Source organism: Mytilus edulis, chromosome 2 (genome assembly GCF_963676685.1).
Source record: "Mytilus edulis chromosome 2, xbMytEdul2.2, whole genome shotgun sequence".
In the NCBI taxonomy this organism is placed as follows: domain Eukaryota; kingdom Metazoa; phylum Mollusca; class Bivalvia; order Mytilida; family Mytilidae; genus Mytilus; species Mytilus edulis.
The window spans coordinates 32,807,798-32,833,899 of record NC_092345.1 but is presented as its reverse complement, the minus strand read 5'-3'; the positions used below and the strand labels follow the sequence as shown (position 1 = coordinate 32,833,899).

General features: G+C 32.0%; 1 protein-coding gene across 1 annotated transcript; it reads left to right on the top strand.

The window, feature by feature from the left end:
* Nucleotides 1–4,400: 4,400 nt before the first annotated feature.
* On the top strand, nucleotides 4,401–26,102 carry LOC139511989 (26S proteasome non-ATPase regulatory subunit 3-like). Its single transcript, XM_071299273.1, has 11 exons — nucleotides 4,401–4,719; nucleotides 6,110–6,300; nucleotides 6,976–7,116; nucleotides 12,951–13,087; nucleotides 13,770–13,960; nucleotides 16,792–16,895; nucleotides 17,430–17,544; nucleotides 19,141–19,364; nucleotides 20,922–21,077; nucleotides 22,281–22,331; nucleotides 25,328–26,102. Exons 1-11 carry the CDS (start codon nucleotides 4,575–4,577, stop codon nucleotides 25,403–25,405), a joined length of 1,533 nt encoding a protein of 510 aa, XP_071155374.1. The 5' UTR covers nucleotides 4,401–4,574; the 3' UTR covers nucleotides 25,406–26,102.

Below are 26,102 nucleotides of genomic sequence, written 5' to 3'. Positions count from 1 at the left end.
GATATAGTCTAAAAAGCTTATGTTTACTTTGTAGAATTGTTCATATCATTCCCGACTCTAAATAATAATAAAAATACTTAAAATTTAAAGGATTAAAGCAACGGCTGTGACTTTATAAAAAATACCTCTTATAGATGTTGATTATATATATACTGTAGGGATGACAGGAGCCCCACTTATGAAAATTTCTGGATCTGCCACTGCTTATATATGTCAGCCTTATTTATTTTACCATTATGGTAAAAGTCGTAAAAGAATGAATATAAACTATTTATATAAAGTGCATGGTGTAGTTAAATTGAAAACATTTTTATTTTCATATCGCAATTACAACATAAATTAATTATTACAATATGTATGTTATAACATTTGATAAAAATGATTTCCGATTTTTTTATTCTGAAAGCCGAATTATGAATGCTGAACTCTGAAATATAGGCGATCCTTCGAGATCACGGCTTTCGTAAGATATAGTATCAATGATTTCAATTTTTGTGTGTCCCTTTTATAAAATGATATCATTCTATAGTATTCACTTGTGAAATTCTAAAAACTTGAAAATTTCAAAGATATTGATATCTCCGTTTTCAGCCATGATATCAAAATTGAAAATTTTAGATCAGTGATCTGATTACACATGACCCCGTGATGCAGCTGAAGATCATATAACAGCACTTCTGTACGCACATAAAATGACATATGCATTGCAAATGCCGGACAAAAAAAGCCACTCCGATAATCTGTATTATCCTTTGATGTTTTAACATATGTTAAAGGGGCACCAGCTACGAGATATATTAACAAATTAATATATGATTTGATTTTTTTTGTTCAATCATAAATGAAAAAGAAGGGTTTTAGTAGCCGATATGGTTCGGACTTCCATTCTGTCAAAACATGGAAGTATTATATTGACAATTGTCAATATAATACTTCCATGGTCAAAATAAGCTAAGAAACATTGATGATGAATTATTCACTTGCAAGTGAATACTAATTTATTGAATCCGTATTCATGTGACCTTTGATTTAACCCTTTAGCTAGAGATGGATTACGTATGAATTATGTGTGTTAAGTTATTTAAGGAAAAAAATACAACATTGAAAGTGAAACAAAGGTCCGTAAGATAGATACATGCACGGCATAAGCAAAAATGTATATATATAGCCCGGTAAAGGCAAAGGCAAAAGCACAAACAAGTAAAGCACTCACAGAAATATAACCGTTGCTATATATCATTTTTCGATTTTAATCACGATTTTCATATCATATATAAAAGAGAGACGAAAGATACCAGAGGTACAGTTAAACTCATAAATCGAAAATAAACTCAACGCCTGGCCAAAAATGAAAGAAGACAAACAGACACACAATAGAACACATGACACAACATAAAAAACTAAAGAATAAGCAACCGTTGAACCCCACCAAAAACTAGGGGTGATCTCAGGTGCTGTGGAAGGGTAAGCAGATTCTGCTCCACATGTGACCATGGCACCCGTCGTGTTGCTTATGTTATAACAAATCCGGTAAATAGTCTAATTCGGTAGGTCACATTCATGCATGAAAGGGAAGGGGATTGTAGTTACGACGTAAGGAACATATCCGATATTATTTGTAAAACGGTTAATCCATAACGGTCAACCAACTCGTAATGGCGTCCGAAAATTTACGAAGGGATAATTTCAACTTCACCATTTGGAACTTTTGGTTTAAGTTTCCTTGTGAGTAACAACACTCTTTCAAGAATATCGTATCAATTGGGAGATATATACCCCGTATGCAGGTGCTGCTGGAATGTTGCTACTTGCAATGGAAAGTTCACAATTGGAAAGCTGAAATCATCTCTTTTGTCGTAAAGTTTAGTTTTCAACCGACCCTCATTGTCAATTTCTATATGTAAGTCAAGATATGAGGCCGATTCAACTGTATCTGTTGTATCCGTTATCTCTAGTTCGATGGGATAGATGCGTTCAACATAGTCACCAAATTTTGAGTTATTTAGTGAAGGAACGTCATTTTTATAGCGGAAAGTAGAGTTAAAGGATATTGCTAACTTCTTATCTTCCTTCCTAAGAAGTTCTTGTATGAAACTAGCCTCATAAAAATATAGAAACAAGTCGGCAAGAAAAGGGGCACAATTGGTTTCCTTTGGAATGCCGACAGTCTGTTGAAAAACACTTCCTCCGAATGTAACAAATATATTGTCAATCAAAAAATCAAGCATCTTGATAATGTCAGTTTCAGAGATTTTTTTTAATCAGAGGGATCCTTCACAAAGTAGGATTTATCCCTCTCGAAGACAAGATACTTGTATCTATGTTGGTCATTCTTTTTTATGAAACAAAACAAATACCAACTCTTTCAATTTGTCTTTTAGTTTGGAATGTGGAATACTTGTGTAAAGTGTAGAAAAGTCAAGAGTTTTAATAAAATTGAAAATGGAAATGGGGAATGTGTCTAAGAGACAACAACCCGACCATGGAACAGACAACAGGTCTTCAATACAGCGAGAAATTCCCGCACCCGGAGGCGTCCTTCAGCTGTCCCCTAAACAAATATATATACTAGTTCAGTGATAATGAACGCCATACTAAAGTCCAAATTGTACACAAGAAACTAAAATTAAGAATAAAACAAGACTAAGAAAGGCCAGAGGACCCTGACTTGTGACAGGCGCAAAAATCCGACGGGACCAAACATGTCTATGTGATCCCAACATTCCCTCTATACACCCAGCCAATGAAGAAAAGCAAATGCACAACAATAGTACGCACATTAAAATTCAGTCCAAGAGAAGTCCGATTCTGATGTCATATGCAGAAGATGTAACCAAAGAAAATAAACAAAATGACAATAATACATAAATAAAAACAAACTACTAGCAGTTAAAACTGACATGACAGCTCCAGACTTCAATTAAACTGATTGAAATATTATGTCTTCATCAGATGCAGGAGTATCAGGCACAATCCTTCCCGTCAGGGGTTTAGTACCATTCCATCATAACATACATGAGAATAACATAACCCGTTTCATGCCAACAACTGTTTTTTTTTTAAATAAATGTGTTTAGTTCCGATGTAACTACCCTATAAATGAATCAATATTAACGCCAAAATATACAAATTGAATCTTTAATGACCTGACAACAGTATCGTAACTATATCCTTTCCGGCTTAATAAGTCTCAGGTTTTGTTAGCTTCTACTATTACTAGACGAAAGAAAGTTAGATGGTATGTACTCTAAAAGATCTTTGGAATTTTTATATAAGTATCTACATCGGATTCACGCCACCTCTAGAATAGGCAGTTTCACAATAACTTAAAGTTTTTGAAGCAATAAGCTCGTCTTTGATTGCTGATAAAATAAATGTTAATAATTTAGAAGGAGGTTTCGTGGAGCACTTGGAAGACACAGAAATATACCGTTGTTATACTAGCCTGAGTGTATAGCATTTGTAACCTTCACGGTATGGGAACATCATGCAGTCTTTGTTTGTATTATTTTGATAAGGTTACAATAATTTCAGAGGGTTCAATGTCCAAGAATGTGTCAAGTATCAAATAATCACAAATGTTTTGCCAATATAAACACAGTAATCATTAGGCAGCAACCATTTGATTTTCTGGGGTGGGTATGGATTTTTTTTCTGGACAAACTATTTTTTTCGTGACAAGTCGAAAACAATTTTGTTCTTTCAATTTTAGCATTACATATAGTGGCAGCTGAGGGGGAAACAAACATTTTTTTTTCTCAGAATCAAAAACAAATAATTTTTTTCGGAAACAGTTTTCCAAAAAAATCCATAGCCCCCCCCCCCCCCCCCCCCCAAAAAAAAAATTGGTTGCTGCCTTAAATGATTGCATCATAGATGTAATGTTTTAAACAAGCCACGATAAAGTCAAATAATCAAATAATCATGAAATATTTGGTCTGGTATCAAATAATCACTATAAAAACGGCCAAGTAATCACATAATCAAAAACGGTAAACCCTCATTTCATACAAAAAGTAACGTGATATAAGTAAGAATATAATTAAGCTTTATTTTTTAAAGTAGAGTTTTCATTTATGTAATCAAACATAGAACATGAGCTCTTTGAAGCTCTTCAATCGTGTCACTCTTTGCTGTACCGTGACTGTACAGCTGATCTTGAAGATACGTATCTTTGTGTTTATAATTATGTAGATGCTTTATTTATAATATTCCCGCGAAACAAAACTTAATGCACCAAAGTAAGGGAAGAAACTCTTTATCCATTAAAAAAAATGCGATTGTACCGAAAAAGGAATTATAACTTACTACAATACAAAATGAGAAAAATTTAACGGATGGCTTTTTATTTGACGTTGATAAAATAAAATATAAATCTAATAAAAAGTGTTTTTTAAGTTATTTTCTGCGGAACTATCGTCCGCCATAGTTTCACTTTTTGCAGATCATGCCGGGCTTGTTGGCGAAGCTTTAATCAGTTTAAACTAGTTGTGTACAATCAAAACAATTACTTGAACAAGTACCATTCACAATAACCCATAGATGAAGTAGTAATTACTGACAATAAACTAAAAATGGTGAAAAATACAGACGTTGAGATGAAAGAGGCACCAAGTCAAACAAAAAACAAAAAGACTGACCCGAAAATTGAAGATGTTGCAATGGATGAGGGAGAAGCTGAAGAACCAAAGAAAGATCCAGATCTCTTAACACTTGAAGGTTATTTCAATATCTTGATTTTATCAATGTATGCTTATTTTACTGTGCTTGTTGGATCTGATAGAAAAATAATCTACATAACTTTACTTTGTTTTTTTATAATCATAATTTTTGAATCCGGGTCCGTACGCCCTAATTCACGTTCGCCCTAGTACCTGTTCGCCCTGATCATGATACCTGTTCGCCCAGGGTCCATTCGCCCTGATTTTTATTTTTTACTAATTGTTGTCTAGTGGCATAATTTTAATTATTTGAATAAAATATGTTGAAGTTTGTTGAAAAAATCACCGAATATTGATATTGCCGCAATCAATTTCATCATTTTCCCTTTGATTGCAGTAGAATACTGCAATACAATGTATTTATCTTTGTTGGTATTTGTTAACAAAATAATTGTATTCAGTCATTCACTAATGTATGCAGTATAACTTAGACTAGTCTCAGAGTATTTTAATGAATGAACTTGTAAATCCGTTTTACAGTTCGTACATTTTTTTTAAATGAATTTCAAGCTGAATATATTATCAAAACAAATTTGTTTTTTATGTTATAAATCCATCAAAAGACAGGTATCACAATAAGCAGTGATCCGAATTATTTTGTCATAAAACAATAAATTAATGATCCTTAACAAGCCATAAACTTTTAGATATTTCCATGTTTCCATAAATTTCAAGAATATATACCATAGAAATATATCTGATCAAGTTTATTCAACTTCAATGCCCTGAATATTAATATTTTTTAGTAGGGCGAACGGACCCTAAGGGCGAACGAACTCAGGGCAAACGGACCCAGGGCGAACATGTTACTAGGGCGAACGGTCCCGATACCATAATTTTTGACATAATAATACATAAAAAATGTCATCATTCCACCTTGTACAACAATACTATATTGCTACTCCTAACTGACCCGAGAATCTGTCCCACTTGAACTATTGGCTTCATACAACAGCAGGAACAAACACTTTTCCATTGTGGCGTCGGGTATTTTGTATTCTGATTATATGACGTAAAGATATTACAGGAACCTGTGTGATGTCCATGATGTCCAGACAAACAGTGTTAAGGTGTTTTAAAATATGACCTGTCAGTCAAATGCAATTGATTATTGAATACATAAGAAATTCCAGAACAAAGAGTTGTTTTCTTATAAAATAGGGGGGGGGGTCTTCAAAAAGTGGTTGCCCCTCTTTTCTGACACCCCATACATATTGGCACTTTAAATTACTATAAGCAGGGATGAGAAACAGACTGGAAATGTACATGTTTTCCTTCCTTGACTATTCATATTGTTTCTCTACTATTTGAATTTCTTGTAGATTTATTTTTATTTACTGTTCATCAAATATATGTTCACTTGTCGATAAATTTTCTTTTTCTTTTAGACATAAAAGATTATGTACGTCAGATTGAGAAATCAGTTTCTGCAAAAGAACCTCGCTATATGTCAAGAGTAATGCGTAGTCTTGTAAATGTTAGAAGACGACTGAATCAAACCATACTGAGAAAACTGTTTCAGGGATACCTTTTGACACAGGCTGTACAAAGAGATGAATTAATAGCTTTTCTTGATAAGGTAAATAGATGAATTAGATGTTCCAAAACGGGTACATTGTAACAAAAACTGTTTTCTACGTAATATATTTCTACCTCTATAAATTGCAAAAATCTGAACTATTTATTAATTTAAATGAAGTCCAACAAATAAGCATAGGGGTGGATAATAAACTACAGTTTGCAGAGTAACTAAAGGCTAGACTCTTAAGAGCATATTTGTAATTAATTGATATGGAAGACAGAATGACACAAATACAATGTACAGGTCTCCTTATATAGTATTATATATTATCGCTTTTTTACAAAATTGCCTTTTTTTCTTACTGACTGATAATTTCTTTTTGTCAGCACAGTAGATTGATATGAAAAAATATTGCTAGAAACTAAGGAAGCACTTGCCGTTGTCAATGAAATTACCAACATGGAAAGGTAAAATAGTGATAAACTGATTATCAATGGTCATCTGAACTCGATTGCTTTTGTCATATCGGCTCAAGCAAGTATTCTATCTCGTTGAGATGATCAATAATAATCTATTTAATATACTTGTTAAAGTCTATAAACATTTTAAATAATAATAGGACTTTCTCAACTGATTTTCAGTTTTGAGATTATCATCAAAACAAGATTTTAGTGTTTTTGTTAATCAAACACTGAAATCAAGCTTGATTGCATGCAACTGTTTTATTTTCAGCCAATGGAATCCAATGGCATTGGACCTACATTCAGACCCAAATCCGGTAAAAGTGCAACGATACCTGTAATACCAGAGGTAGAAATATACCTTCACCTGTTGTTAATTATACATCTGATTGACCTCAAGAAATATACTCAGGTAAATTATCAAATTTTATGTCTGTTATTACTTATATAGATTATGATATTATAAACGCAAGTTTTTCTGTATTGGCCTTGTTATTGGTCCGAGGCTTGCTGTATTGGCATGAGGCAAAGTCAAAGGCCAATACAGCTGGCCGAGGACCAATAACAAGGCCAATACAGAAATACACGTAATAGTATCTTTATTAATTAACAACAGTGTTACAATATTTTTTTAATTTCATTTCAAAAGAGATAAATATTTTTACCTTGAAGTGGAACTATCCAAATCTCAATTTGTTTCTTTTTATTAGATGCAATATATAATGATCTGTTGCTGTTTCCAGGTGTCTTCAGCATTTTCTCATCTGTTGAATTTTTCAACCCTTTTCAGTCACTAAAAAGCATCTTTCGCCTGAAATGTATGGCATACTGTCATTTTCAGTATGTTTAAGATAACTAAATGACAACTACGTCTTCAAAACAACTGTTTACTTTCAGTTTTTGTTTATTGTGACTTTCGATGTAAATTCTAGAGACGTTCCGAAATCCTGCACTTGTGTCAACTCGGCCAATACAGAAAAAAATCTATATTGGCCGAGTTTACACATTATACTGCATAAGGCAGTTTTCATCATATTAAGTCCAATAACAGTGTAGTTAATTAATAATATAATATTATTACGTAAGTATTTCTGTATTGGCCTTGTTATTGGTCCGAGGCTTGCTGTATTGGCCTGAGGCGAAGTAACAAGGCCAATACAGAAATACACGTAATAGTATCTTTATTAATTAACTACAGTGTTACAATATTTTTTTTTATTTCATTTCACAAAAGATAGATATTTTTACCTTGAAGTGGAACTATCCAAATCTCGGTATCTTTTTATTGGATGCAATATATAATGATCTGTTGCTGTTTCCAGGTGTCTTCAGCATTTTCTCATCTCAGACATCTGATGAATTTTTCTACTCTTTTCAGTCACTATAAAGTGTTACAACTTAAATTTAGACACAACACATTAATAGTAATTGGAAAGGTACTGCTATTGCATGTGTTATGCAGAAACTAATTGAATATATTTAAAAAAATAATGTAGGAGTTGAAAATGATACAACTATCCATAAGTCAAATGACCAAAGAACGAAGATTTGCATAATTGCAGAATGCATATATACCTGGTTCGAGTTTAAAAAATAAATGACAGTTTACAAAAATGTTTAAACGTTTCATTCAAGAAACACAATTCTTATATGGAAGAAGAAAAAAAAGCCAAAGTAAACAGTTAATCAATTTGTACCATCGTGAAATTATGAGGTCGCCAGGATATGAACTTTGCGATATAAATCTACTCGTTCCCCAAACCTGTAATAATTCCATCGTCTGCTTTCAAAATGCTTTTTATACGGCCGCAAATTTTGAAAAAATTTTCGTCGTATATTGCTATCACGTTGGCGTCGTCGTCTGGCGTCCGAATACTTTTAGTTTTCGCACTCTAACTTTAGTAAAAGTGAATGGAAATCTATGAAATTTTAACACAAGGTTAATGACCACAAAAGGAAGGTTGGTATTGATTTTGGGAGTTTTGGTCCCAACATTTTAGGAATTAGGGGCCAAAAAGGGCCCAAATAAGCATTTTCTTGGTTTTCGCACTATAACTTTAGTTTAAGTTAATAGAAATCTATGAAATTTTGACACAAGGTTTATGACCACAAAAGAACGGTTGGGATTGATTTTGGGAGTTTTGGTCTCAACAGTTTAGGAATTAGGGGCCAAAAAAGGGCCCAAATAAGCATTATTCTTGGTTTTCGCACAATAACATTAGTTTAAGTAAATAGAAATCAATGAAATGTAAACACAATGTTAATGACTACAAAAGGAAGGTTGGTATTGATTTTGGGAGTTTAGGTCCCAACAGTTTAGGAATTAGGGGCCAAAAAGGGACCCAAATAAGCATTTTTCTTGGTTTTCGCACCATAACGTTAGTATAAGTAAATAGAAATCTATGAAATTTAAACACAAGGTTTATGACCATAAAAGAAAGGTTGGGTTTGATTTTGGGAGTTTTGGTCCCAACATAATAAGGGGCCCAAAGGGTCCAAAATCAAACTTTTGTTTGATTTCATCAAAATTGAATAATTGGGGTTCTTTGATATGCTGAATCTAACTGTCATGACTGTGTATGTAGATTCTTAACTTTTGGTCCCGTTTTCAACTTGGTCTACATTAAGGTCCAAAGGGTCCAAAATTAAACTTAGTTTGATTTTGACAAAAAATGAATCAGTTAGGTTCTTTGATATGCTGAATCTAAAAATGTACTTAGATTCTTGATTATTGGCCCAGTTTTCAAGTTGGTCCAAATCGGGGTCCAAAATTAAACTTTGTTTGATTTCATCAAAAATTGAATAAATGGGGTTCTTTGATATACCAAATCTAACTGTGTATGTAGATTCTTCATTTTTGGTCCTGTTTTCAAATTGGTCTACACTAAAGTCCAAAGGGTCCAAAATTAAACTTAGTCTGATTTTAACAAAAATTGAAATCTTGAAGTTCTTTGATATGCTGAATCCAAAAATGTACTTAGATTTTTTATTATGGGCCCAGTTTTCAAGTTGGTCCAAATCAGGATCTAAAATTATTATATTAAGTATTGTGCAATAGCAAGTCTTTTCAATTGCACAGTATTGCGCAATGGCAAGAAATATCTAATTGCACAGTATTGTGAAATAGCAAATTTTTTTTTAATTAGAGTTATCTTTCTTTGTCCAGAATAGTAAGCAAGAAATATCTAATTGCAAAATATTGTGCAATAGCAAGATTTTTTTTTAATTGGAGTTGTCTTTCTTTGTCCAGAATCAACTTAAATCTTTGTTATATACAATATACAATGTATATTCACTTTTTACTACCAACTGATAAATTAAAATAATCTTTACCATTCAGTGATAACAAGCAGTTTTTTTACATCTTAATATTTTATGATGTATTTAAATGAGTAGTTATTGTTGCAAACTCCATTAGAAATTTTAATTGAGATTAGTTTTGGAATAAGGGAAAGGGGGATGTGATTAAAAAAATTGGGTTCAATTTTTCTCATTTGAAATTTCATAAATAAAAAAGAAAATTTCTTCAAACATTTTTTTGAGAGGATTAATATTTAACAGCATAGTGAATTGCTCTAAGAGAAACAAAAATTTTAAGTTCATTAGAACACATTCATTCTGTGTCAGAAACCTATGCTGTGTCAACTATTTAATCACAATCCAAATTTAGAGCTGAATCCAGCTTGAATGTTGTGTCCATACTTGCCCTAACCGTTCAGGGTTCAACCTCTGCGGTCGTATAAAGCTACGCCCTGCGGAGCATCTGGTTAAATGAATGTGACCATCTTTAGCCTAAAATATATGCCATACTAAACTTTTCAGCAAGTTTATGGTGACTAAATGACAACTGCATCTTCCAAACAATTGTTTACTTTCAATTTGTGTTTATCGTGACTCTCGATATAAGAACAAGAGACGTTCCGAAATCCTGTATTTGTGTCAACTTGGCCAATATAGAATAACTCGGCCAATACAGAAAAAAATCTATATTGGCCGAGTTTACACCTTATATTGCACAGGCAGTCATCCTCATATTTAGTCCAATAACAGTGTAGTTAATTAATAATATATGTTTGTTCATTGAAGAGTTAAAAAACTGACTATTCAAGTGTGAAGATTTTTAAGTGTTACTCAACAGCTAGGTTTAATGATATTATACCCCCACTATATAGACGTGGGGGGGGGGGGGGGAGCTATATTGCAATAACCTTTTCTGTCTGTTTGTACAACAAATATTTGTTCTTACTTTCCTCGAGAGACTTAATACATGTGTAACGGGGTATTTTCTGGTCAAATACAACGAAAACTAATCTAGGGTTCTGTTCTTTTAATACACAAATATTTAAGACCCTACAACATATAATAACAAATAATAAATATTCACATGACAAGACAGTACATATAACATATTGGCAAAGGGGAATAACTACAATTCATAAGTCCTAAAAGCACTCAAATCTAACTCTTTGGTTAACTTTCCAATACAATATTCATATGTATCTCATAATATTTAATAATAATATACATCTCAAATCTATTAATGAGTTGTCCATTTTATAAATATATTTGTATACAAAGTATACAAATTCTGACCAACATAAAGATATTACATAAACTACACTTCACATAAACAGACAATTACTTGAATAAAACATAGACAGTACAGACATTACAAATAAACAACATAGAACACAATGCTTACCATGTATATGGTACAAAGGTCAGTGTACTAGCTGGAATATCACAGTGCTGTGTACATTAAAATCTGAGCACTACTCATTTGACAACTTGACAAGGTATTAATCCATATCCTGAATAAATACAAATATAACATTCATAAGTCCAGTGGCAGGACTATTTCACCAATTAAATAAAATATACAACTACATCTAAAATATGTAGTTTCAGAGTTCTGTATTATTCAAATACCAAAGTTATCTGTCTTTCACTTTTATTGTAACTTTATAATATTTAAAGTACTAGAATGTTTTATATTAAAATGTTTAATATGACTCTGTGTTTTTATAAAATGATTTAATCTTTTACTCTTTCATACTCCAAATATTCCTCCATTCAATACATACAATCAATCCTTTCACAAAGTATTAAAATGACATACTATTAGTTTGTTAATTAGAAATAAGGTTAATCAACTGACCTGAATATAAGAATATTGAAAATCCAAGAAGTATAATACAAATATCATCAATGTCAGAATTGAATATATCAAGCAGGTTATTATCACTGCATTCCAATATGTCTGCAGTCTAAATCTACCAGAAACAATGAAAACATATGGTAAAACCTTTGGCCTAAAGATTGACCAATCAAACGGTTAGAATTTTCCCTCCAAAATGATATGAAAGAAAAGAGGTTCACCAAAGGGAAAAGAGAATGATACTAGAACAATAGTGCTAGAAATAGAAACAATGAATAACCAAACTATCAAACACTCCAATAAAACTAATATCATCAATATCATATTTGATATATCAATCAAATATGACTCTGCCACACATGTACTTGTCTTATCTTGTCAGATATATCTCCTTCCTGTTTTCTGATATCTGGATTATTTTGATACGGTGAATGTATTTAAAATTTTAATTACATTGACTATTACACTTATCTAATCAACGTGGTTGTAAAATCAGAGCGTTGCATCTAATTACGATCAATTATCAGTCCATTGAGTTTGAAACACCTGTAGAGTTTTGTCAATTGTCACTTCATATTATAAGATAATAAAAATTTCACACATAGCGGGATACATAGTGGGTATGATAAATGCATGGCGGCCGAAATTTTGTGCGTAGCGGTACCGCCATGCATGAATAGCCTAGGGAAAACACTGCACTATTCAGAAACCAATGAATTTTATATTTTGTCAGGTATAACGTGCCTGCTGATTTGTCAAAACTCAAAATATTACTAGGACATGAGCATACATACAATGTATCTCTATTTCAAGACATGTAAGGGTACTCTAAGAGTGAAATCAAGTAAGATAAATTGACAGGAAAATGAGTGAATTTAGTAAAAAAAAGCCAGGATTATAAACATTGTACACAGATTCTGGTGTTGTAGTGATTCACACTTTCATTAATTTGATGTATTATATATAATAATTACCAGACCAGAGAGCAGTACATGTATGTAATGCCTGATCCTTGTAATCAGATTGCATGTAAACTTGTAAAAAAAATTTGAGTAGTTTTGTAATATTATAATTTTATTTAATTGTAGGCTGTTGCATGTTCAGAAAAGTTGATGACTAAGATTATTCCCTTGAATAGAAGGACATTAGGAGAATTGGCTGCTAAATGTTACTTTTATCACTCGAGGGGTTATGAACTAACAAATCAGTTGGAAAAACTCAGATCGTAAGTAATACTGGGGAAAAAAATTTAAATCTGAGAAAAGTCGACAATTTCAAGTATTTGTTTGATGGTGGGTTTTTTTTTTTGTTGTTTTTTTTTGCCTGTCTCAATGATTAATACCCTTCATCTCTATTCATTAAACTGTAGCATTTTAATGGAAAATGAAAAACAGTGCCATGCTGTGAGCTTTACATTTACATTGGAAGTCTATTTACATTGAATTCTTTGTTTGATTGTTGGTGTTAATTGCAAATTTTGTCCAAGAGAGCACCATCAACCTTAGGCAGTGAAGCTGGGTGTAGTCTTTCAGACATATTCAATCTCAAGGCTTCATCATTTTAATAATAACGCAACAAGTCATGCAAGTAGTATACTTATCTCTGAAAACTGATTCATCAAAGCATACATGTACATGGCCATTGAAGGCTTTTTGAAAAAAGGAGAAACCACACAGAATTTCAATTTCAATACTTCACCTGCATACATTTCAAACTTGTGCAACATTACATGTACATGCATTTGATATTTCACACGAACCCATAGTTGCAAATTCACATTGTATAGCTATAGCTAGTCTTTACATACTGTTTCTCTCTTCTAAAGTAGCTCTTACCAGTGATTGGTTGGAAGGTAAAGTAATGATATTGTCACAATTATTTTTTCATGTTTTATTTTTACATTTCAGATTTTTCCACTCTAGATTAAGAACAGCAACATTAAGATCAGATTTTGATGGTCAAGCCAGTATATTGAATCTTTTGTTACGTAACTATCTCCACTACAATCTGATAGAACAAGCTGACAAATTGGTGTCCAAATCAACTTTCCCAGAAACAGCATCTAATAATGAATGGGCCAGATATTTGTTTTATCTTGGTAGGTAGCAGCACACAATACCCTAAAACTCTTTTATTGCATAAAAAGTACATCATTTTTCATGCAAATCTTTAGTGTTATTTTTGTTTTATGATAGGTTTTATTTTTCAATGTCTGGAGTTAAATCTTGACAGCTGAAACTGGTAATTCAAAGGTTAAGGCAACCAATTTTTGTTTCTCCTTAAAATTGCATCAAACATGTAATCATGAAAGTCTATTTTATTAGGTATTAAAAGGACATAACTGACAAAAAAATACAAAAATGAATTTCCTAATCTCATATACACAGGTCTTTCAAAATTAGGCAATGTTTTAGTTGTCACTTTATCACCATCTTCTATTTTCCAGAAGCTGCATACTGTGGAAATTTTATTTATTTAGATACTTAATAGCCCTATAATGCTAATTCAAAATAATTGAAAGCCCTGGTTATTTTATCAGATTCTAACAATTTTTCATACATGAAGGTAATTCATTTCATCTGTCCAATATTCAGCTAGCAATATTGTGATTGAAAAAAAAACTTTGGTTGAAGAAAGTTAGTTTTACAGTTCACAGATTTATCCCATTCTTAATCTATCCACATGGCTGGTTTTACATTCGTATCAGTTCTAATCCAGAAAAAAAACAAATGTTCTCAATTCTAATTCTTATGCTACTTTTGTACCATGTGTCTATGAAAAGGAGAGAAAGTACATCAGTTTCATTCAGGTTATTAATTGCTTTGATTTATTATTCTGTATTTCGTTGAAACATTTGGGTGAAAATCATATGACATGTATAAGGGATTTGGTGTGGAAATAAGACATGGTATCTGAAGGTTCTCACTAAGGCGGGTGCATGAGTCCTTGACTAATGAAAATCTGTCTGGACTCACCATTTTCAATACTGGTGAGTCCAATGATGCATACAAATTGAACGCACATATCCAGGGATCTCCATGGATGAAAATTGAACGATGGAGGAACTTTCACATCACAAACCGTGTCTACGCTGTACAGTGTAGCGCGATCGGAAGTATTTTATCCCTCTATACAAGGAATGGTGAACATGCTAAATCATTGCTTACTTAAATTATATTTATTTGAATTTTCATTATAGAATTTGAAGTATCAATATTTTCATTTATTGCCGTTTTTAACCATTCAAATGCCAAGTCTTCATGGTCCCCCTTTAGTCGAAAATGACCAAAAGCTGTCATGAAGGTCCCCATGTAGATTTCTTGTATTTTTGGTAATTGTTATGGGGGTTAAAAATCAAATGATGTGGAGCTTATTTTTCATGGACAGTTGTCATATTCAGAACCCATTACCGGTATGGCTGATTTGCAGCAACAACAAAACGATTCGTACGGGTTATGTAAAAGGTTAAAGAGATTTGTAAAGCAAACATTGACAAATGAAAACGTTTTTAATGACTTTATCTGTCAAATTGATGCTGTGCAACATGCATCTTTCGAGTCTGAATAGAAACCGGAAATGCGGATGTATCAATTTGATTGTAACATATGAAATGAATTCGGAATTACGATACGATATTTCTTTACAGGAAATATTTAAGTTTTTACTTTTAAAACTTTTAAAGTAATTCTAAATTATCGTTACAGCAGTATTCAAGTTATTTGCAATGAAATAATATTTACTGTTTTGCGTCTTATTTTGTACTTCTAATAAAAAAGGGGGTGCTGATTGCGTAAGTCAAAATAAAGCACGTGTTCGACTTGTTAAACTGTTTTCTTTGTAACTGGATTATTAATTTTTTTATTTAATCTAAATTATCATAATCATTTGCTAAAACTTAGTTGATTAATTCGACAAATGGATCGTCTTTCCTCAGATAGTATTCTCCTGTGTGGTTTGTTGATCTACCTGTACAAGCTCAGGTACAAGTGATTAGCGATCTTAATCCGGATATCCCTCAGGCGTTAGAACTGTATTGGACTATAACATAAAAAGCCTAAGGGTTATGCAATTACATGCATTTGATTATAATTGATAAAAAAATGGCGTCGGGCTGCAAAAAACGATGAAGTTTTTAACAATGGCGGAAGACAATGTAACGATGGCGCAAGACAATTTAACGATGGCGCAAGTCATTTGACGATGGCGCAAGACATTTGAACGATGGCGGGGCGCCATCGTTAAACAGGCCATGGAGATCCCTGATATCATCAGTTCATAGTAAAAGTTTGAAAGTAAACTGAATCTAATGTCAATGCATTGCTCTATAAGGTCATAGATACTGAATATAAATTATGTTGCAATAAAATATCTTCTTCTTACTGTTGGACTCACCATGGCCAAAAATGACGAATCCCTGGACTTGCCTTCACAAAAATCCTTAGTGAGAACCCTGGTCATTTTTATGCCTTATATATGGGCATTATGATTTCTGATCTGTGGGTCCGTTTGTCTGTCTGTTCGTTCGTCCTGCTTCAGGTTAAAGTTTTTGATCGAGGTAGTTTTTGGTGAAGTTGAAGTCCAATTAACTTGAAACTTAGTACACATGTTCCTTATGATATGATCTTTCTAATTTTAATGCCAAATTAGAGATTTTCCCCCATTTTCACAGTCAATTGAACATAGAAAATGAAAGTGCGGATGAGGCATCCGTGTACTATGGACACATTCTTGTTCCTTTATAAGTAAGTTTTAGAATTTCTTTTAGATGACGGGTGATCTCCCAGAAGTTTTATCACTACCCCGGTATGTAAAATACTGTAATGTTTAATTTGTAATGGTGTTGGTCATAAGATAGAACTGACCTTTAATCACAATCATAGGTCATTCACTTCAAGTAAACTGTTTATAGATTGTATTTTGTTATTTCAGGCAGAATAAAATCAGCACAGTTAGAGTATTCAGATGCACATAAACATTTATTACAAGCCTTAAGGAAGGCTCCAACACATGGAGCTGTTGGATTTAAACAAACAGTAAGTAGTACTAATTATTGTACACACATTTCTGATCTGTCTTAAGGTAGACAACAACAAAGAGTTTTGTAGGTTTAATGGATAAAACAAATCTTTAAAAAGGTTATATGACATGGGATTAATATACATATTAACATTTCAAACAGATAGGATTGAACATACTTTGCTTTTGAGTTTTTGAGTTGTAAACTAAGAACTTGTAAACTTTCAAATAAACTCTGTATTATGTGACTGAGAATATATTGAGATGTATATGTGGTTACACATTCTGAATTCTTTGTTTTATTGCCCCACCTTCACCTGTAGTTGGGGTCATTGAAAATGTGAACAAACCGTTTAAAAAAAAATAAAGCTGCAAGGTACGTGAAACGACCATAGTTTGAAGAACCAAAAACTTTTATCTGTTAAATTTGAACAAATTATGTCTTGGTTTGCATCATTTGAAAAATTAAAGCTAGGTGTTGTTTCAAGAAATCTGTTACCCGGAAAGAAAAATGTATCACTCAGTTTATATATAAATATGTATTTTTCCAGGTACACAAATTAGCCATTACAGTAGAATTATTGTTGGGTGATATCCCAGACAGACATTTATTCAGACAACCATCTATGAGAAAAACCTTAGCTCCATACTTCCAGTTAACTCAAGGTATAAAATATTGTAATGTATACTGTTTTAATTTAAGTAAAAAAAGTGCAAGAATAATTTGGTAAATAAATGGAGTATTATAATACATTCAACTTTGTTCTGGTTTGTCTTATTGAGAGTTGTATATTATGCAAAAACTATCTAGATTCCGATGATTTACCACAGTTGTTGTTTGAAAACTGTCACCTTTAGTATTTTCTTGTTCGATCAGGACATAGTTTTTTTTGTTTCCTCACATTCATATGACATACATGTGATTCTTCCAGCGGGAGTCAAAATCTCCCGCTTTTAAGCCCCTCTTCCGTCCCTCCCGTTAAAATTTTAAATCTTCCGCTTTTTGAAAATGTCAACCTCGAAAAAATTTCAGTTGTTTACAAAATTAATACTTACAGAGAAAAAGTCTGAGAAACTCGAAATTGATATTGGAAAAGTCTGAGAAAAACGGAAGTTTCCTTTAACTATTTTGATGTCAAAAGGTAAATAGCCTCGAGTTGCATGTATCTATGAAGGTGTTAAGGATTAGACTGTATATACAGCAATAAAAGAGTATTGGCAATTACCTGGTGATCAACTAGCAAGTTTAAGACACATGCCTTGATGATTAAAAGTGAAATACTGACAATGGATTGTAAACAACGACTTTGATATATATATATATGATGCTGTTAAAAACATTGAACAGTTATATTACTTAACCTGAAGACAAATGTCTTAATGATCTCAAATATGATATGTATGCCTACTACACTTGTTGCAAAGCTGACTATGGTGACCCTAATGACTTGACCACACATATGGAGACAGCAAACCCACCAGAAAGCTCACAACTCTATCAATTCAACACCACTGTTCAGAAGTGGTACCAAAATTTACAATGTAGCTTTAGCAGAGATACTTTTTACCAACTATGTATGATGGCTGATCACTTTATCTTGAACTTTATATATAATAAATAAATATTTAAAAAACCCTTATCTTCTATAACTATCAACTAAAAATGGCTATGGAGTTATAGAATCATTAACAAAAAAGGAAACTATGCAGTTTAAACACCCAAAAACCATTGCGTACGTTGATAAAAATGTCGATAAAAAATCTCCAGTTATGAGGCCCAAACTCCAGCTGAAAATTTCCAAATCTCCAGTTGTGGCTTGACAACTCTGTCACATGTATGATATGAACCCTAAATAGATTATCAGGCTTTGTCCACAAAGATGATCTGAAAGTCATGATATGATGCTATCTATGTATTTAAGTGAACCCTAGTTACTATTCAGCTTTTTATTGTCTTATGATATAAAAGTGTTCAGAAAAAGAAAACCCATTCAGTTGTACTAAAAATAATATTGAAACACTCTTGAGATTATGTTGACATTAGAAAGTTTTATGTTTAAAGCCTTCAATGTCATATAATCTCCAATGATCATTATTATATGATTCCAAAACTTTTAGTTTCAATGATATCTGATGAATGTTGTGCCTACAGAAATCGTAGCTTCTAATTATATATATTCTCTTTTTGTTTCAAAGATTGATATGAAATGAAGCTTTACTTACCTCAGTCTAATTATTAGATGTTATTTTCTCTTCTTTCAGCCGTAAGAATTGGTAACTTAGCAAAATTTAATGAGGTGCTGGCCAAATTTGGTTCCAAGTTTCAAGCAGAAAATACCTACACATTAATTATTCGATTGAGACACAATGTGATAAAGACTGGTGTTCGTATGATAAATTTGTCCTATTCTAAGATCTCGCTGATGGATATATCACAGAAATTAATGCTTGACAGTCCAGAAGATGCAGAGTATATTGTAGCCAAGGTAAAACATAGAAATATATAAATAGATTCTTACTCAACTTGATTTTTATTTCAGTTTAGTTATTAAATAGTCTTGGGTTTTTTTGGGTTTTTTTTTTTGGCCCTAAATGTTAGTGCTTCATCACATACATGTATATAAGAATGAACAGTTTTGTTAACACAGCAAATATTATATTTAAGGAAAACAGGAAATAATATGAAGGGGCTTTAGTGATTGAAATCAATTCTAATATGACATGCTTTATTCAATTATGAATAAACCGATGCTCTAAATCCAATAAAATTTATTTGCGCATGCGTATAATGACTGCTACAGAATAATGACTTTTATCAAATTGGCATGCATTTAACATATTTGATTATCTTTAAACATTTCCAACCTCTTAAATGATGCACATGTTGTTACTAATTCATTTATTATGACTGTAACATGTTGCACTTTGAAATTGACATATTTGACCTAGATACGACAACCGTTCATGCTGGCTGTTTAAAAACTCCTCCCTTTGTCAAATAAAGTTGCCACTCGTTTGCTTGTTTACAAACAAAAAAAGGAGGTTCATGGAAGAGCTTAACAAACGTTTTTACACCTATACGCATCGAACATAGAAATTACCTTAAATGTCCTAATCAGAATCGAAATAATTGATGCAAGCTATACCTTATTTTAGTTTTAACATGGGTAATAATTATATTCATGTTATTTTAGCTCTCACTATCCCTCGGGCAAAAACAAATGGCCTGAAGCCATTAAAATATATACAATTTATTCACTTTTATGAAAACAAATCATATATTATTATTCATTGACATTGTTTTGTTAATTTTCATTTTATTTTAATAGTCAGTTCAAAGTAAAGAAATTTGAATGGTATATAATTGAAAAAGTATATTGAATTTGACCATAATAATCATGAAAAATTAAATTTTCTGTCATAAGTTATTGGATCTTATTATCTCCCTTTACACATTATTTTTTTTTCTCTGAATTTTGCAAAAGTGTTATTAAAACCTTTTAATACATGTGTTTAATCATGTTACTAAAATTTGTACTTCCTGTCAAATATCTGCATTAATTATATATACTATTATTGCACCTTTGTTAACTATGTTGTTCTAATGTAAATATGTTCACACTTTTATTGTTTGTTTTAAAATGTTGTACTAACATACCCCATGTGGGGGCTTTAGTGAAATAATATGTCTTATGTCTGTCTTATGATATTTTAATAACATTTGATATTAGTTGAGCAATTCTTTTTGTAAGATTGAAAGAAGATTAAAATCACTTTGTCCATACAGTAGTCCAATTACTTCATGTAAGGGGTGTTAAAAAAAAAGATATTTGGGTATGGGATGGATGGCACCAAAATTTATTAAACATGAGTTGTTGCCCTTTTCCTTAGAAATTTTGTTATAATTGAAATATAAATTTAATTTTATAGTTTGTTAGGATTTAAAAAAAGTGTATCCTATATCCTCCCCTTTTGTTTAATATATAATGGAACAGGCATTATTTTAGGGTAAATATAGTGAGAGTATGTTGACATTTTCACAGGCAATTAGAGATGGTGTCATTGAGGCTACCATTGACCATGAGAAGGGATATGTGCAGTCAAAGGAAATCAGTGATATTTACAACACCAGGGAACCAATGACTGCATTCCATCAACGTATCAGCTTTTGTTTAGATATACACAATGCTTCAGTAAAGGTGAGAATTACTTCAATATTGTGCATTTGTGAACAATTTATTTTTCGTGACACGTAAAGACAAGTAAAAGACTGATCCCATAATTCTTTGGTTCAAGACAAACCCCAATATTATAAAAAAAGTTATAGTATTTTAATTGTTTTAAACACTTCTTATTGAGCTCTTATATACAGAAGAAAAAGTAGTACCTCAGGCCATTCATTAGGAGGCGGTACCCTGTACTTTTACCCTCCTATGCTATTGACAAGTACCGCCTAAATGTAAGAATTTTTATATAAGATATTCATGGAATATATTGAAAAGTACCACCTAGAAACGTGGAAAGTACCAGTCAACATGAAAGATAATGAAACCCCTGGTACCTCCTTTAAAAAAACTTAAACAGGGTTTCTCATGATCCTGGCTGACATGGCAATTGTTTAAAAATAAAAATAAAAAGGAAAAAATAATTCCATATCAAAAGATGTCATTTAAAACAAAAAATACTGTAAATTTAGTAATTATTGCGATTTTATAATTGCAAAAACAGCAACAGGGTTATAATCGCAAAAACAGCGACAGGGTTATAATCGCAAAAATTTAAACTCGCTTTTTGAACTTTTTTTAATAAGAATTTAACAGGACTTTTCTTAATATTGCAAAAATTAAAATCACATTTTAGTCTTAAATTACGAAATCGCAATAACAAATGCACGCAATAATTGTTGAAGTTGCAGTAGGTGAAATTTCAAACTGTCTTTACCTGACATAAAAACTATCCACATTTTCTCTTGCTTGTCTTGCACTCAATTGCATGATAAAAAGAGTGACCTACAAATAGGGTTATATTCTTTTCGTTTGAAAAAATTAATGAAATGTAGAATTAGAGTCAATGGGAGGGCAACCCCTATATAAGTTTACGAAGACAAATCATGATGACACTATACAGCCTTCAATAATGTTATATTATTTGTGAAACTAACAATAATGTTATATTATTTGTGGAACTAACATGAAATGAGAAAAACAAATCTTAAAAATTATACTTCAAGGGAAATCCAATGACATTTATGAATTTTTTGATTTTTCTGAAAGGAAAAATTTTGATGTTTTTGTTCTGCTTGTATGTGTTTAATGTATATAGTATTTGTCATAAGAATGATTCAATAGGATCTGTAATAAGTAAATGATAGACAGTGTTTATATGTGACTTTCCCTTTTCAGGCCATGAGGTTTCCACCCAAATCATACAACAAAGATCTAGAGTCAGCAGAGGTAATGTATTGACTGGAATCCCGTTATTAAAAATAGTACATTTTGTTGGGTTTTTTTTGCTAAAATTAAGGCTTCAAAATCATTAAGATAAGATCTCTTTATTTACTCTATGGAATTTAGCTACAGATACTGAGAAAACAAAACATAAAAAATTCAGATAGGGTGAAAAATTATTGATTCATAATTTCCTGAACTATAATTTAAAGTAAAATATGTTGATATTAAAAAAAGATTTATAAGGGCCCCGCCTTTAGGCGGGTCGCCCTATAGTGATCAGTCTGTCCGTCCGTCCGTAACACTTTAGCTTTGTCTAGAGAACCATTATGATTTCATACTTTATACTTTACATGTTTAATAACCACCACCAGAGGGCGTGTCATGATGTATGTACAACTTTCTAGGTCAAAGGTCAAGGTAAAAAAACTGGTTTCAGTTGACAACCCTGTGTCCTATGGTGAAGATCGTGTCCGCTCTATATCTTGAGAACCGTTATGATTTCAAAGTTTATACTTGACATCCATTTTTACCAACACCAGAGGGTGTGTCATGATGTATGTACAACTTCCTAGGTCAAGGTCAAAAACTTTGGTTTCAGTTGACAACCCCGTGTCCTGTGGTGAAGATCGTGTCCGCTCCATATCTAGATAACCGTTATGATTTTATACTTAATACTTAATATGTTTATTAACCAACACCAGAGGGTGTTTCATTATGTATGTACAACTTCCTAGGTCAAAGGTCAAGGTCAAAAACTTTGGTTTCAGTTGACAACCCCGTGTCCGCTCCATATCTAGATAACCGTTATGATTTTATACTTAATACTTAACATGTTTATTAACCAACACCAGAGGGTGTTTCATTATGTATGTACAACTTCCTAGGTCAAAGGTCAAGGTCAAAAACTTTGGTTTCAGTTGACAACCCCGTGTCCTGTGGTGAAGATCGTGTCCGCTCCATATCTAGATAACCGTTATCATTTCAAAGTTTATACTTGACATGTAAATAAACCAACACCAAAGGGTGTGTCATAATTTATGTACAACTTCCTAGGTCAAAGGTCAAGGTCAAAAACTTTGGTTTCAGTTGACAACTCCATGTTCTATGGTAAAGATACAATTTTTTAATGCACATTATTCACAGCGGGGCCCACAGAGATGGCTCCCATCTCAATGATATCTAGTTTATTCTAAAAAGTTTATAGATATGAATACTGTAAATTCAGAAATTAATGTGAGGTTTTTATTATTGCCAAAAATGCGACAGAGTTGTAAACGCACCAATTTTAAACTTGCATTTTGAAATATTTTATATGAATTAAACCAAGAAGGTTATATGAGGAGGAGAGTGAACACTCTGCTTGATACAAAGTTAGCATCCCCAGGATAGCAGTTCCATCAGAGAAAAATGATAAAAATATAAAAAAAACGACATGTTTTTCACCCACTTCACACAGCCCTCTGATGTACCGGACTGTTACCGCGAGCAATTTCGGGCTATTAGATAAATCGCATATGTCACATAATTTTTATTAGTGACTGGGTCATTAAAGTTCAGGTGTATTTTCGGTAACAATGCAGTGTTAAGTTGTTTAAGATATGGAAAAAGATCGGACGCGCAATTTCAAAATCAATCGTCTGTCTAACGTGAAAAAAGATAAAGAAATGACAAAATTATGAGGGTTAAAAGTTAGTGTGCGATTTTTATTCAACTTTGCTGTAAACAAAGATTTTTGCTTCACCTTTCAATTTCTGTTGATGGGAATTGGCAGGTATTAATAGTCATAGAAAATATACGAATATATGCAAAGTACTTTAGTTACGGTAACGACCGGAAGGAATATTTGCAATTGAAACATAGAGAAATTTATCAGGAACAACTTAGAAGTGCTTTCTGTTGATATTAACATTGATGGCAATGAGACAAATATTCCTTTCATTTCTTTTTGTAATAAGTTTACTTTCAACATTAAATTTCAATTTTTAATTACTTAATAAAAAATATCACAAAAAATCTTATTAACATGTATATCCGGTCAGTTTATGACACCTCAGGTGTTTCAGTTCTTACTCGGGTATGTAATTAGGACAAAATCTCCCTCTGTGACAGAGTCCATCTCAACTAATTAACACCCACTTACAGAAAAGTCTGTAACATTTTATGTGTAATTATCGTCTTTCATCCACTCTCCTTCTCATATAACCTCCTTGATAAAACATAATTTTTCTCAAAATCGTAAAAATAAATATTGCATTTAAGTCTAAAATGACAAAATCCAAATAATAAATGCACGCAATAATTTCTAAATTTACAGTATAAACAGCAAATGGGAGGATTATATAAGAAGACAGCATTCCAACTAGAAAAAAAGACACATTGAAGTCAACTGTGATCTACAAGACATAAATTTGATTTGCCTTACAAAACTGAAAAATTCACACAGATATCAGTAGTTCCCTCGAATTTCTACAAGCATATAGAGTTTAAACTAACAGTGGTTGTTATACAAATTCCCTCGAATTTCTACAAGCATATAGAGTTTAACGAACAGCGGTTGTTATACAAAATTCCCTCGAATTTCTACAAGCATATAGAGTTTAACTAACAGTGGTTGTTATACAAATTCCCTCGAATTTCTACAAGTATATAGAGTTTAACGAACAGTGGTTGTTATACAAATTTCCCTCGAATTTCTACAAGCATATAGAGTTTAACTAATAGTGGTTGTTATACAAAATTCCCTCGAATTTCTACAAGCATATAGAGTTTAACTAACAGTGGTTGTAATACAAAATTCCCTTCAATTTCTACAAGCATATAGAGTTTAACTAAAAACTACTTTTCTTTGAAATTGGTCCATAGCCAGTAAGTTTGAGTTAAACTATTTTTGATAGATCTCATGTCGAATAACAAACATTTATAGGTACTAATATTGTAAGCAAGTAAAATGAATTTAGAATCAATTGTCATTAGAATAACATCAATTTATAATATTTCAGGAGAGACGAGAACGTGAACAACAAGAATTGGAAAGTGCTAAAGAAATTGCAGATGAAGATTTTGATGGTTTCCCTTGATCAAGGGTTGAAATCTAGGACATATAGTTGTTTGGGTATCATGTACCATTTGCATTTTATTCGTTTATTAAAACTACATAACAATGTAGCTTTAATGGAGATCTAATGGAGATGTTTCAATTTAAGGCTCATGTGTTGACAAAACGACAACTTCACTTGAAAGGTGAAAATTCATTCATATGGTTTACAATGTATTAAGAAGTGCTGCCTTATTATTATGTTAATTTCTATGCTGAGATATTTTGACTTTGAAATCAGCAGCAAACTGATTAGTATAGTTGGAATTTCTATTTATTACGGTAATAAGTTTTGGATTATCAGAATTTTTAATATCTGTTTTTTTTTTTGTCTCTTTACAACTTTGATTTCCTTCTATTTTGTGGGTACCCATTTATTTGTAATGAGTAATATCTCTTTTAAAGAGAATTTACCCCCTCAAAGCAACTAAAAATTTCCATTTCATGTACTTTCATTTAATGTACCCATGAAATTTTGAATCCTTCATATAATGGATCCATATTTTTAACTGATACACATTATGACTAGAGTTGTAATCAAAATCTGGAAGATTCGAGTAATAAGAGAAGTTGTGATTGGAAATAAATCACAATATCAGTTATTAAATGTCAAAGTACTATCAGTGTAATTTAATATTAGAAGAGTCTTTAGAATTGAAATAAAGTTGTATATATATTTA